The sequence below is a fragment of the Harpia harpyja genome, chromosome Z (assembly GCF_026419915.1).
Source record: "Harpia harpyja isolate bHarHar1 chromosome Z, bHarHar1 primary haplotype, whole genome shotgun sequence".
In the NCBI taxonomy this organism is placed as follows: domain Eukaryota; kingdom Metazoa; phylum Chordata; class Aves; order Accipitriformes; family Accipitridae; genus Harpia; species Harpia harpyja.
In genome coordinates, this window is record NC_068969.1 from 8,336,208 (window position 1) to 8,348,415 (window position 12,208).

General features: G+C 68.2%; 3 protein-coding genes across 7 annotated transcripts; 1 reads left to right on the forward strand and 2 right to left on the reverse strand.

Moving 5' to 3' along the window:
* Positions 1-687: 687 nt before the first annotated feature.
* LOC128137629 (2'-5'-oligoadenylate synthase 1-like) lies at positions 688-2,899 on the reverse strand. The gene is given in 7 exon segments (XM_052778739.1): positions 688-1,284; positions 1,367-1,499; positions 1,587-1,828; positions 1,911-1,967; positions 1,969-2,087; positions 2,167-2,461; positions 2,636-2,899. Coding segments are annotated over 7 exon segments (1,545 nt in total). The 5' UTR covers positions 2,831-2,899; the 3' UTR covers positions 688-780.
* Positions 2,900-5,511: 2,612 nt separating this feature from the next.
* IFRD2 (interferon related developmental regulator 2) lies at positions 5,512-9,635 on the forward strand. 2 transcript variants are annotated; one of them, XM_052776071.1, is made up of 12 exons: positions 5,512-5,598; positions 5,916-6,032; positions 6,168-6,252; positions 6,393-6,517; positions 6,600-6,757; positions 6,987-7,037; positions 7,389-7,558; positions 7,671-7,776; positions 8,036-8,173; positions 8,320-8,448; positions 8,523-8,618; positions 8,764-9,635. In XM_052776071.1, exons 1-12 carry the CDS (start codon positions 5,571-5,573, stop codon positions 8,842-8,844), a joined length of 1,284 nt encoding a protein of 427 aa, XP_052632031.1. In that variant the 5' UTR covers positions 5,512-5,570; the 3' UTR covers positions 8,845-9,635. The 2 variants fall into 2 exon arrangements, with proteins under 2 accessions (XP_052632031.1, XP_052632032.1); XM_052776072.1 differs by lacking the exon at positions 7,671-7,776.
* LOC128136472 (translation initiation factor IF-2-like) lies at positions 8,951-12,099 on the reverse strand. Of its 4 annotated transcripts, none has more exons than XM_052776077.1 (4): positions 11,758-12,099; positions 10,407-10,547; positions 10,114-10,323; positions 9,785-10,019 (listed from the first exon to the last, which is right to left on the reverse strand). In XM_052776077.1, exons 1-4 carry the CDS (start codon positions 11,777-11,779, stop codon positions 9,883-9,885), a joined length of 510 nt encoding a protein of 169 aa, XP_052632037.1. In that variant the 5' UTR covers positions 11,780-12,099; the 3' UTR covers positions 9,785-9,882. The 4 variants fall into 4 exon arrangements, with proteins under 4 accessions (XP_052632034.1, XP_052632033.1, XP_052632037.1 ...); XM_052776075.1 differs by having other exon boundaries at positions 10,407-10,550; XM_052776074.1 differs by having other exon boundaries at positions 8,951-10,323.
* Positions 12,100-12,208: the final 109 nt, after the last annotated feature.

Below are 12,208 nucleotides of genomic sequence, written 5' to 3' on the forward strand. Positions count from 1 at the left end.
AAACGAAAACCGAAACTCCCCGGTGCCAACAGCCCAGCAATTAAGGCAGTGACGGGAGGTGACGTCGGGGTCTGCTGCCTCCTGCTGCTTGCGGTGCCACCAGCGCCCCCGGTGACACTGGCAGCGGCCGCGTCCCGTTGCCTGGGGTGGCACCTTGCCACCGGCACCAGCCCTGTCCCAGCGCTGGCCGTGCCCCAGCCCGGAGGCTTGACACCCCGGTGTGGGCACAGGCAGGCGCTGGTGCAGGCAGGGCACCCCCGGCCCCCCGGGCAGGGCCTGGCGCGGGGTCCCCGTGGTGGCACTCTGCCTGCGGCCAGCTGGGCACCCAGGGGACACCCTGGGCAGGAGCCCCCCGGGGGGCCGGGGCCAGGGGAGAGGCAAAGCCCTGGGGCCGGGGCCGCCTTCACTGCTTGGTGGTGATCGGGCTGGGGGCCCGGGAAGGCTTAAAAGCTGCTGCAGGCAGAAGCAGACAGAGAGACAGCTGCAGGCAGAGGATGGAGCTGTTTTTTTCCCCGAGGTCCAGCCGGCACCCTGGATCCCACCAGGCACAGCACCGCTGCTCTGCACTCATGTGTCCCTGTGCCATCCCAGCAGCCGGTGGCATTGAGGTCCCCCCTCATCCCAATGGGGTCCCCCCTTGACCACCCCCGTGCCACTCGGCCCCATCCCTAACCCAGCGAGCAGCACAAGGATCTACCAAGGCATTTATTTCCAGTGCAACAGGGGGAGTACAGGGGCATGGGCCAGGGGCAATGTTCAGGAGGGCGAGCAGGCAGGGAACTAGGGGTGCTGAGGGCCTGAGCCCCCCCGGAGCCGCAGGAGCATGAAGATGGTGCTCCTGGGCTGGATGGCATAGTGTGCCAGCGTGTTCCGGTCCTCCAGCTCCCTGGAGCCGTACGTCAGGCGCTGCTGGTTGGCAGGAGGGCCCTGCCGGCTGTGGATCTGCTCCTTCAGCTGCCGGACGGTGTCGGTGGGCTTCACTGTGTAGGTGGTGGTCCGGTTTTTGTCGTCCTTCACAAAGACCTCCATTGCCTGGGGCTCGGTCTGCAGCAGCATTAACATGGTGCTGTAGAAGATGCCGTAGGTGGCCAGGGTCTCATCATCCTGCAGGATGAGAGTGCTCCTGCCCGGCTCCTGCTGTGCCAGGCGCTGCCTATACCGGGGGATGCCCCACACATTCTCAATCTCCTCCTTCAGCTGCCAGACGGTGGTGCCCGGGCTGATGGTCTTGCTCATGCTGGTGCCCGCCAACTGCCTCACCTCGACAGTCACGGGCCGGGCTGGCTGCGGGGACAGAAGACCGGGTGGGCAAAGCTGGCAGGGGCGGGGGGGGGGGCGTGACACCCGCAGGTGCAGGCAGCCTTACCTGCACATCCCAGGGCCGGGCGGTATTGACGCAGGGCAGTGAAAGGTGGCGGGCAGCTTCCTGTGCCACCAGATCCCAATTCTTGCCTTGGCCCAGGATCCCCGTGGGGTCAGCAGGGTCCAGGATGACAGGGCTGTAAATGCAGAAGACAGGCGCTGCCATCAGCCCCGGGCAGCGCCACGGGACGGGTGGCACGGGCCTCACCGGGCACGGGCCTCACCGGGGACTGTGCAGCAGCTTCCTGACGTGGGCGCCAATCTGGCTGTGCTGGAGCGAGTAGTACACCTCCCAGTAGATGCAGATCTCCCGGTGCTGGCGCAGCAGCTCCAGCACCGTACGGAAGCCTTCGGCCATAACGAAGGAGTCCTGGGAGCCCGTGCCCTCCTCCCAGGCGTAGATGGTCAGCAGCTCCAGGGCGTACTTGGGGGGCAGGTCTGCAGTTGGGTACTGTGGCTTCAGCAGCTAGGGAGAAGATGGGGACGGGGGTGAGAGCTGGCCAGGGTGGGCGCCCGATGGGTGCCGGGGAAGCCAGGCAGCCCCTCACCTCCTTGTACCAGTGCTTGACCAGGCGCAGGAGGTTCTTCAACTTGGCGGTGGTAACGCTTCACAAACTTCTTCTGCAGCTCGGTGAAGCAGGGGGAGAACTCCCCAGGGTCACTGCTGGCATTCAGGAGCCCCACGTACACCCCTGCGTCTGGCGGGGCATCCCAGTTCACCTGGCCTGTGGGGTGAGGAGGAGGGTGAGAGCTGTCCTGGCGCTAACACCGCAGCCCAGCCCCACGCCAGCTCACAGCCCTTACCCAAGGCGTCATAGGCGGGCAGGATGTCCACCTCGATGGACTCCAAGGTCTCCTTGGAGCAGAGAGTGAGGCTGAGGGAGCGTGGCGTATTGCCAGGACCCTTGTACCGGGGCTCACTGATGTTCACGGTGAACCTCAGGCTCCGCCTGCAGGCATGCAGCCTCCTCTCGATCAACTCCAGGATATGCCTTCTCTCCTGCTTCTGCTCGTGGTAGCTGGAGAAGCAGCTGAGGAAGAGCACCACGTCGGCATCGGAGTTGTTTCGCAGGGCTGTGCCCTTGCCCGCCGAGCCGCCCTGCGGAGAGATACCCTGCGCACTCAGCGCCACTGCCCCTCAGCACGGGGATTGCCTGTCACCATTCCTGGAGCTGCCAGGGGAAACTGAGGCAGGGCAGGAGCTGGAGCAGCGGAACAGAGGGAAGGGTGGCAGCAGGGGTGCCAGCTGGCCCCCGAGCCGGGCAGCGCTTACCTTAACGGTCTTGAGGACACGGATTTTGGTCTCAAAGCAGTCCTCCTTCAGGAAGTCGCAGATCTGCTTCACCGTCTGCTTCACCTGCTTGCAGAAAGCCGTGCTGGGCTGCAGGGCCTCCGCGATCCAGCCATCCAGCTTGTTGGCGGTCACCATCCTCAGCCCGTTCGTGGATGTCACCTGCCCCGCATCCATCCTGCCAGGCGTCGTCGCTCCCTCTGTCCCCTCCTGACCTGCTGCCTCCCTTCTGCCTGCTCCTGCCTGCAGCAGCTTTTAAACCCTCCCGGGCCACCGCCCCGATGGCGTCACCGCTGGGAAGTTAAGGTGGCCCCGGCCCCGGCTCCCCGGGACGCTCCTGCCCACGGAGTCCCCCGGGTGTCCCCGGTGCCACCGCCGCTGGGGACGGGAGAGGGCTCGAGGGGCTGCGAGGCACCGCCGTCACCCCGGCACCCAGCTGAGGGGCAGCAGTGACCACAGTGGCGGCAGCGCAGGCAGCTGCCTGCAGGCTGGGTCTGGGGTGCTACAGGACCTCGTCACCTGGGGTGTCGGCGGTGGCACAGGGTGTCCCCTGGGTGCCCAGCTGGCCGCAGGCAGAGTGCCACCACGGGGACCCCGCGCCAGGCCCTGCCCGGGGGGCCGGGGGTGCCCTGCCTGCACCAGCGCCTGCCTGTGCCCACACCGGGGTGTCAAGCCTCCGGGCTGGGGGCACGGCCAGCGCTGGGACAGGGCTGGTGCCGGTGGCAAGGTGCCACCCCAGGCAACGGGACGCGGCCGCTGCCAGTGTCACCGGGGGCCCTGGTATCACTGCAGGCAATGGGACATGGCTGGTGCCAGCATCACCGAGGTTCCTGGTGTCACCCCAGGCAATGGGACATGGCTGGTGCCAGTGCCACCAGAGGCCCTGATGTCACCCCAGGCTATGGGATGTGGCTGGTGCCAGCACCACCGAGGTTCCTGATGTCACCCCAGGCAATGGGACATGGCTGGTGCCAGCACCACCGGGGGTCCTGGTCCCCCCCCCAGCAGCGGGAGGCGGCAGGAGGTGCGGGCAGGACGCTGGTGCCCGTGCTGCCTTAAGAGCCGGAGCCGGGAAACGGGAGTTTCTGTTTCTGCCGCGGTTTCGGTTTCTGCCTCCGCCGGCTGGAAACGAAAGTGCGAAGGGACCTCCGCGGGGGCTCTGCCCCCCCCCCCGGGTCCCTCCCATCCCCCATGCGGGGCCGTGGGTGCCGCGGGCATCCCGGGTGCCGCGGGGTGGGTGCCCACGGGCAGCTCTGCTCGCCTGCGCTGGGTCATCCCGGGAAACTGGGAAGAGCCAAAAAACTGAAACTCGGGCCTGGAGACTCAGGGCAAGGGCAGGCAGGGACAGGAGGACGGGCAGGGGCCGCAGGCAGGCAGGGGTGGTGGGCAGGAGCAGGGGCAGGCACGAACGAGGAGAGGAAGGGGACGGGGGTAGGGGCGGGAGCAGAAAGGGGCAGGACGTCAGGGCAAGGGCAGGAGCGGGACAGGGATGGGGCAGGGACGGGGCAGCAGCAGGGGCAGGGACAGGCGCAGAGATGGGGGTGGACGTGGGGTGCAGTTGGGCTCAGGGACAAGGTTAAGGGTACGGGCAGGGACAGGGACAGGGCAGGGGAGAGATAGGCAGGGACAGGGGCTGGCACAGGCAAAGCAGCAGGACGGACAGGGGTAGAGATGGAGCAGGGATACAGGCTGGGGCAGGGACGAGGACAGAAACAGAGATACAGGCAGGAGCGGGAGTGGGGGCAGGAGCTGGGGAAAGGACAGAAGCAGGGATATGGGCAGGTATGCAGACAGGGGCAGGGATATGGGCAGGGACAGGGACACAGGGATGTGGGCAGGGAGAGGGAAGGGACAGGACCAGCAGCAGGCACAGGGGCACAGGCAGGGGCAGGGATGGGTGTCACAAGCATTTCACACCTGGCCCTTGCGGCCCGAGGAGCAAGGCGAGAACGACAAGTCATTCTTTATTTGCACCAATGGGGTGTCCCAGCCAAATCGAGGCACCCCAAATGTGGTTTCACACATGGCTCTCATGCCCTGCAAGTGATGGGGTACAGCATGGCCCGACTAATCCCCACTCCCCTCCGACCTGCTTTGCAAAGCTGCTGCAATTCTATGGTGGCAGCACCCTTCTTCCCTCCTCCAAGTGTCCCTGGAGCCGGTCTCGCTAAGGGTACTTATCTGTGAGGCCAGCTAACAGGAGGGTCTCAGGGAGGTGTTGGAGGGGCTGGGCTGCTGGCCTTATCGTGGCAGTGCAGGGGTAGCCTTTGTCCTTCGTGGTGGGGCTGTCCTCTTTCTCCTTCTCTTACCTATCTGGGGTCCTGTAGCCATGCCTACTGAGCTGTAACTACACAGTATACAACGTAAACTATAGACATGTATCTCTTTGGGAAAGTTCATACCGTTTCAAACTATAAAGACTAATTGGTACGATAGCTAGGGAATGAGATTTTCCTAGCGAGATGCAGGCAGGGGCAGGGACAGGGGCAGAAGAAGGGGTATGGGCAGGGGTAGTAACAGGCCAGGGGCGGAAATAGTGACAGGACAGGGACGGGGGCAGGGATACAGGCAGGGGCAGGGGTGTGGGCAGGGATACAGGCAGGGATACAGGCGGGGGCAGGGGTACAGGCAGGGACTGCGATGCGGGCAGAGGGGCAGGGGCTGATCTGTGGACCCGGGCAGGGCCGGGCAGGGGGACCAGGGCCGGGGCGCGGGCAGGTGCCGGCAGCGCGCGCCCGCTGCCCCGCGCGGCGCGTGCCGGGAGTTGCAGTCCGCGGCCCCGCGCGGGGCGCATGCGCGGGTGGCGACGGGCGCTCCCAGGGGGCAGCGGGGCGCGGGGGGGAGGGCGGAGCCGGAGGCGGGACAGGAGGCGGGGCCTCCCGCCCGGGGAGGGGCGCGGGGTCCGCGCGCGCCGGCCATGCCGCGCTCCCGCCGAGCCGCGCGCCGTGAGTGGGGGGGGCCCCCGGGCGCGGTGCAGGGCGGGAAGGCGGCGGACCGGGGAGGGCGGCTGGGGGCGGCGGGGCCGGGAGGGCCCGGGGGGGTGGCTCTGCGGCGGGGCGGCGGGGGCCGCCGGGCAGGGCAGGGCCGGGCCGGGCCGCCCTGCCCTGCCCGGCCCTGCCCTGCCCTCCCGGCACCGGGGCGCGGGGTCCGCACAGGCCCCATGGCCCGCACAGGCCTCCGCCGCCCCCGCGCCGCCTCTCCCCCGTGCGGCCGGGGCCGGGCTGACAGGGGCCTGTCCCCGACCTCCCCCCTTCCCCCGCAGGCGGCGCCGGCAGCGGCCGGGCGGGTTCGCCCGTCAGCGAGGAGGAGGCCGGCAGCGAGGTGCTGAGCCACTGCAGCAGCGCCAGCGAGGGGGCCAGCCCCGCCGAGGAGGGCGCAGGTGAGCCCCGGGGGCTGCCCCGCTGCCCCCTTCGTGTTCCTCCCGTGGGTGGCGGTGCTGCTGCCGTGTCTCCCAGCCGTGGGGCCCCCGCTTTCGCGCCCGGGCACCTCTGTGACGTGGGTGCCGCCCCGGCAGGGAGCGAGGCGGCGAGTGAGCAAGGCCAGGAGGAGGAGGTGGAGGACAGGCTGAAGGAGCACATGGACAACCTCCTGGACAAGAGGTGAGGAGCGGCTGTCATGCCGCCGTGGGCACGCCGGGCACGCTGCCTGGTCCCTGCCGGCGCTGCCAGCCAGGGCCAGGGACAGGGACGTGCCCTGTCCCGGGCCGTCCCACCCCGTGACCTCCCGCGATCTCTTGCAGCGCCAAGACGCGGCAGGCGGCACTGCAGAGCCTGCGCCTGGCCTTCTCCTCCAAAACCCTCTCCGAGTTCCTGCTGGAGCGCCGCCTCACGCTCACTGACTCCTTGGAGAAGTGTCTCAAGAAAGGTCTGGGCGCAGGCGGGTGCCAGGGCTGGGGTGGTGGGGCTGGTGACCGGTGTCTGAGGGAGGTCTCTCGTGCTGCCCGCAGGTAAAGGGGAGGAACAGGCGCTGGCGGGCACCGTCCTCACCCTCCTCTGCCTCCAGATGGGCTCTGGCCCGGAGGCGGAAGAGGTGTTTCGCAGCCTGAAGCCCCTGCTCATCAGCATCCTGACAGACGGCACAGCCAGCCCTGGCGCCCGGCAGAGCGTAAGGCCTGGCCCCTTTCCTCCTGGGTGCGGGGGGCACCTTGGTGGTGGGGAGAGCCCGGGCAATACCTTTGGGGGCCCCTGCAGTCACAGGAGGGTGGCAGGATGGGGTGCTGTGGGGAGCAGTGGGGTAAAGCAGGGGCACTCCAACCCTGCTTCCCCTTGGCTGGGTGCTGGATCTGGCCTGGCACTGCCTTCTCTGACTGCCTTTTCCTCACATCTCTCACCAGTGTGCCACGGCCCTGGGAATGTGTTGCTACATTGCTGCTGCTGACCTCGAGGTAACTGTGCCTGGGTGTCATCCGTACCCCTGCCAGAGGGCATCCCGGGGGCTGCCGTGCCACCCACCCTCAGCCCATGGTGCCAGGGCAGTTTGGAGCTGAGCTGGGGAAGGGGCACAGGGAAATCAGTGACAGCCCAGGCCCCTTACCTGGGCAGCGTGGAGCTGAGCTGAGCTGAGGGGGGGAATCCCACCTTGCAGAGATGGGGTGTCCTGAGTGGAGGAGTCTCTCCTGCCCTGGGGAGGTCCTGGTGCCCCTGGGCAGGGTGGGTGCCCTTCGGTCCCCAGTGCACAGCTTCACTGTGGCATCTTCCTGGCAGCTGTGGTCTGACAGTGGGTTTCCCCTCTCCAGGACCTGGTCTCATGCCTGTCCTGCTTGGAGGGCGTCTTCAGCTCCCCCAGTGCAGGTGAGGGGGGCTCGGCACCCGCCCACCATGGCCCTCTGCACTGCAGCGCGCTCCAGTCGTGGTCCCTGCTCCTCACCATCTGCCCCCCCTCCCACATCAAGAGTGTCTTGGACAAGTGAGTGGGGTGCGGGGGGTGCAGGGCCTGGTGTGGGGCAGCCGGCTGCAGAGGGGGGAGCTTCTGGGGTGATGCCTGGCCCCCCGACTGCCCTCCTACCTTCCTGTCCCAGTCACTGGCTGAAGCTGCCCCCGCTGCTGTCCAGCAGCAGTGTCACGCTGCGCATCCTGGCTGGGGAAGCCATCGCGCTGGTCTTCGAGCTGGCCCAGGACGTGGAGGTATGGCGGGGCACTGCAGCAGCAGGAGGCAGCCGGTGGGCGGGCAGCAGAGCAGCAGGGAGCTGCTGGCACCGGCACCCTGCCCGTGCCCCAGCTGAGCTGGCACTGACGGCATTGGGATGCACAAGACTGGCGTTGCCAGCAGGTGCCCAGGCAGAGGGGCTGGCCCCGGTGGTCCTCCCAGCCCTGTCCTGGCAACGGCAGCGGTGGGCAGTGCCTGGAGCCGCATCCCCTCCAAACCCCCCTGTGTTTTTGGCAGGAGGACTTGTGCCACCAAGATACAGAGTTCCTGCGAGCCCAGCTCAAGGTTTTGGCTACAGAGAGCAGCAAGTACCGAGCCAAGACAGACCGACGGAAGCAGCGCTCCATCTTCCGGGACATCCTGCACTTCATCGAGGTACTGGAGGCTGGCGGTGCCCTTCCCTGCTGAGGCTGTGGCCGTGTGGCTGCTGCCCAGCTGCCTGGCGATTCTCCTCCGCTGAAAGCCAGGGGATGCACAGGGCTGGTGCCCAGGTTATTGCTGATGCCCCTCTCTCCGCTCAGAGCGGGGAGTACCAGGAGGAGACCATCCGATTTGGCCTGGAGTGCATGTACCTGGACAGCTGGGCACGCCAGCGGACCTACCAAGCCTTTAAGGAGGTGCTGGGCTCCGGCATCCGCCACCACCTCCAGGTAGGGGCCGGGTGGCCGCACTGGGGGGTGCCGGACCAGTGCTGGCAGGTGCTGACAGGACCCTGCTTCTGCAGAACAATGAGCTGCTACGGGAGATTTTCGGCCTCGGGCCTCCCTTGGTGCTGGATGCGGCTGCTCTGAAAGCCAGCAAGGTCTCCCGCTTCGAGAAGGTGGGTGCCGCCACCCAGACTCGTGCCCGCAGTCCTCTCCCGTGCCGCCGCCGGCTCCAGCCGAGTGCCTGCATGTGGTGGGCGCCAGTGGAGAGGTGGGCAGAGGGGCAGCCCCTAACCCATCTCTCCTTCCCTCCCCTCCCAGCACCTCTACAACTCGGCTGCCTTCAAAGCCCGCACAAAAGCCCGGAGCCGGGTGCGGGACAAGCGGGCGGATGTGCTGTGACGGGCGGAGGGGGGGCAGAGCCCCCAGCCCACCTGGACTGCAGACCCAGCACTGTGAGGGGCAGGTGCCCCCAGCCCTCGGGCTTTTATTCATGTACAGCAGAGTATTTAATGCCTGGAGCTGCCCCACCAGGGGCTGCCCCCTCTTTTATTTTTTTAACCAAAAAAAAAGAATAAAAGGAGAGCAGGGGGGGAGGTGGCGGTGTGCTGCTGTGTGCCTGCTCTGTGGCTGTGGCTCTGCGTGGCACGGCGGGAGGGGATCATATGGGGCTCCTGCAGCCCCTTTCAGAGGCAGGGCTCATGTCCTCCCTCCCCGGTCCCGCAGGGGCATCAGGGTGGCCTGGCACAGCCCAAAGGGCTGGGTGGGAGGGCAGAGCCGTGCAGGGCTGCGGGGCAGCTGGGCCTGGTGTCTGTGCCTGCGGCAGGAGCGCTCCCCCAGGTCCCCCCTGCCACGCTGGGCACAGCCCCCGTCTCCGCAGCCAGCCTGGCACCCAGGGGTGGTGGCAGAGCGGCGTGGGGTGGCAGGCTCTGCCCAGCCCTGCCAGCTGCCCGCTGTGAGCCCTTTTCCAGCCAAATGCTTTATATGAAATAGTCCTCTTGTGGGAAATTAATTACAGGGGGGTGGCACAGCAGGCGAATCCCGGGGCTGCCTGTGCAGCCCTGGGGGCCACTGCCTGGGTGGGCATGGGGCTGCGCCAGCTGGGAGTGCCTGCCACCCCGGGAATGTATCTATGGTGGTGATTTTCTAAGACTTTGATTACAGGAGGTAATTAAAAGGCTAATTGGAGGGTGCCTTCTGTCTTGTTGTTAAGAGGAAGGGGCTGTCACTGGGGTGGGTGCCGGTCCTTGCAGTCCTGTCCCTTTCTCTCGCAGCCTGGGGCAGGGGCCAGGATTGCCCCCGCCACCCCCTGCGCCCCGTGGGGCGATGCTGCCAGGTCCGAGCAGGATGGGGGGCTGGTAGGGCTGCCCGCTCCCCCCTCCCGCCCTTCGGTGCCCCTTCCCGTGGTGGCCCGGTACCCGAGGTGGGGCTGGGAGCGGCTCAGCGGTGCCCGCCAGGCTCGGCGCTGGCGTTGAGGCGAGCCCAGAGCTGCCGGCTGGCTGCCCGCAGCTGGCGCATGGCGTCCTCCTGGCTCTCCAGCCACTGGGCCAGCGCCCGCACCGACTGGCTCTGCAGGACTGCGGGGAGAGGACGGGGACACGCTGGGGACGGGCGGCCTGGCCTTCCCGCAGCCCCCCCCCCCGGCCCCCCACCCTGCCCAGCGCCACGTACCACTCAGGTAGATGGCCAGCGTGGCCAGGACCAGGCTCGCCAGTGCCAGGAGCCCCAGCAGGGCCAGGAGCAAGGGGTGGCTGGGGCTGAGGCAGGGGCAGGGGCTGGCGGCGGGCACGGGTCGCAGGGTGGGCAGGAGCGGCGGGGGGCCGGGGGGCACGGGGCGAGGCGGAGGCCTGCGCAGGCTGCTGGAGGGAGCCGGGCCATTGCCTGCGGGCAGGGGAGAGAAGAGGTCAGAGCCCAGCCGCCGGCACGGCCAGGGCTGGCACGGCCCCTCCTCGCCCCGCTCTCACCCTCGGCGCCCTTCTGCCCGCCCGAGGCCCAGTGCAGGTCGCTGATGGACTCCACGGGGCGCAGGCTGATGGCTCCCGTCTCGCTGCCGTCGGGGTCCCCAGGCTCTGCCGGCGCGGCACCCTCGGCCCTTCCCATGCCGTCTGCTGGGAGCGGAGGCAGAGGGTGAGCGTGGGCCCTGCCAGCAGCCCCTGCCTGCCCCGGGCGCCCCTATGGGGACCAGACCCCTCCCGGAGGGGACCCCAGCTTTGACGCCAGCCCGGTGCTGTGCCGGGGCAGGCAGCCAACGGCGGTGTTCCCTCGGCACAGCCCTGTGGCCGCGGGCGGGCGAGCGCTGGCTGTGCCCCCCCCGGCCCCGGTGCTGTCATCGGAGCGGTTAGTGGTTGCCTGGTGGCCACGATCCCAGAGCCTCGTTAGTGGGGCTGGAATCTGGCCCTGGCTTGGGGGCAGGAATGTGCCACCCCCCCCGGGCCCCAGGTAGCCAGGGCACAGCGGGGCTGGCTGGGGCTGCCCCGGGCCAGCTGGGAGCTGGTGGGGCAGGGGCAGGACGGTGCCAGCTCCAGCCTGCGGCATGGTTTGGCCTGCCCTGTGGGCACCGTGCTCATGCGCTGCTTAGGGGTGCACGGAGATGTGGGGTGCGTGCTGTGCCAGGGGATCCTGGTGCCCACCATCCAGGTGGGCACGTTCCCCGTGGGAGCAAGGGGGCTTTTTGGAAGTAGGCATGGCTCCAGCACCATCTAGGGAAGCAACCATACCTGCACTGGGGTAGAAGGAAAGGCTTTTTTTGGGGGGTGTTTGCGCGTTTTTGAGCAGCGGGCAGGGCCCAGGCACTGTGCCGGCGGCGGAGCAGGGCAGGGTGGCACTGCGCCCACTCCCAATCCCTCCCGGGGTCAGTGGCGTGTCGCAGGGCAGCGTGGCGCCGTGCCGCTGCCGGCGGGGCGGTGCGTGCCGCCAGCCGGGTTGGCAGGCGTCGGGGCTGGGGGGCCTCAGCTGGTACCCAGGGTCCTGCTGGACCCTCCCCGGGTCTCTGCCTTTGGCTGGGGGCTGGCCCATGGGTACCCCCATCACCCCTGCATCCGCTTCCCCCTGCCTGGGGGGCATGGCTGGTCCTGTAGGTTTGGTGCAGGGGGCTGTGCCAGCCAGGTGCCTGCCCCCCTCCCCAAACCCTGCTGCCCTGTGCCTGCAGCCCTCCAGGACCCCCTTCTTCCCCAGGCAGGCATCTCTGCCTGCAGCCCCTGCAGCAGAGCGCAGCGTTTGGCCGCTGCTTCCATCCCAACCCCATGGCCTCGTGCCACCCGGTCCCCCCCAGGGTGCCAAGGCCCCCGTCAGCCCCCAGCCCGCTCCCCAGCCTACCTTCTCCAGCCTCCCTGGGCATGGCTCCCTGTGCCCGGGCAGCGTGAGTGGGCAGCGAGGTGGTGTGGGGCCCCTGGGAGCCGGGCACTGGGTTCCCAGTGCGCCAACTGCGCCGCTTAAAATAGGACAGTGAGAAACACGGTTGGGGGGTGGATAAAAATAGCCGTGGGGAGGGGGGCCCAGCGGTGCAGTCAGGGCTGCCGGCAGCATGGTGCCAGGGTGGCAAAGGGATAGCAGCCTGTGGCAGTGCCCCATGCCCCCCCTTCAAGGGTAAACGGGCTGCCAGCTCCCCGTGGCATCAGGGCAGAGCCCGTGCAGGGAAACTGAGACACCAGTGAGCCCATCCAGAGCCAAACTGGGGTCTCCACTGCCTCTCAGCAGCAACAGCAATTGTGCCCAGCCTGGGGGCACCAGGGAGCCCCCCCCAGCTTTGCCCACAAGGACCATGCCA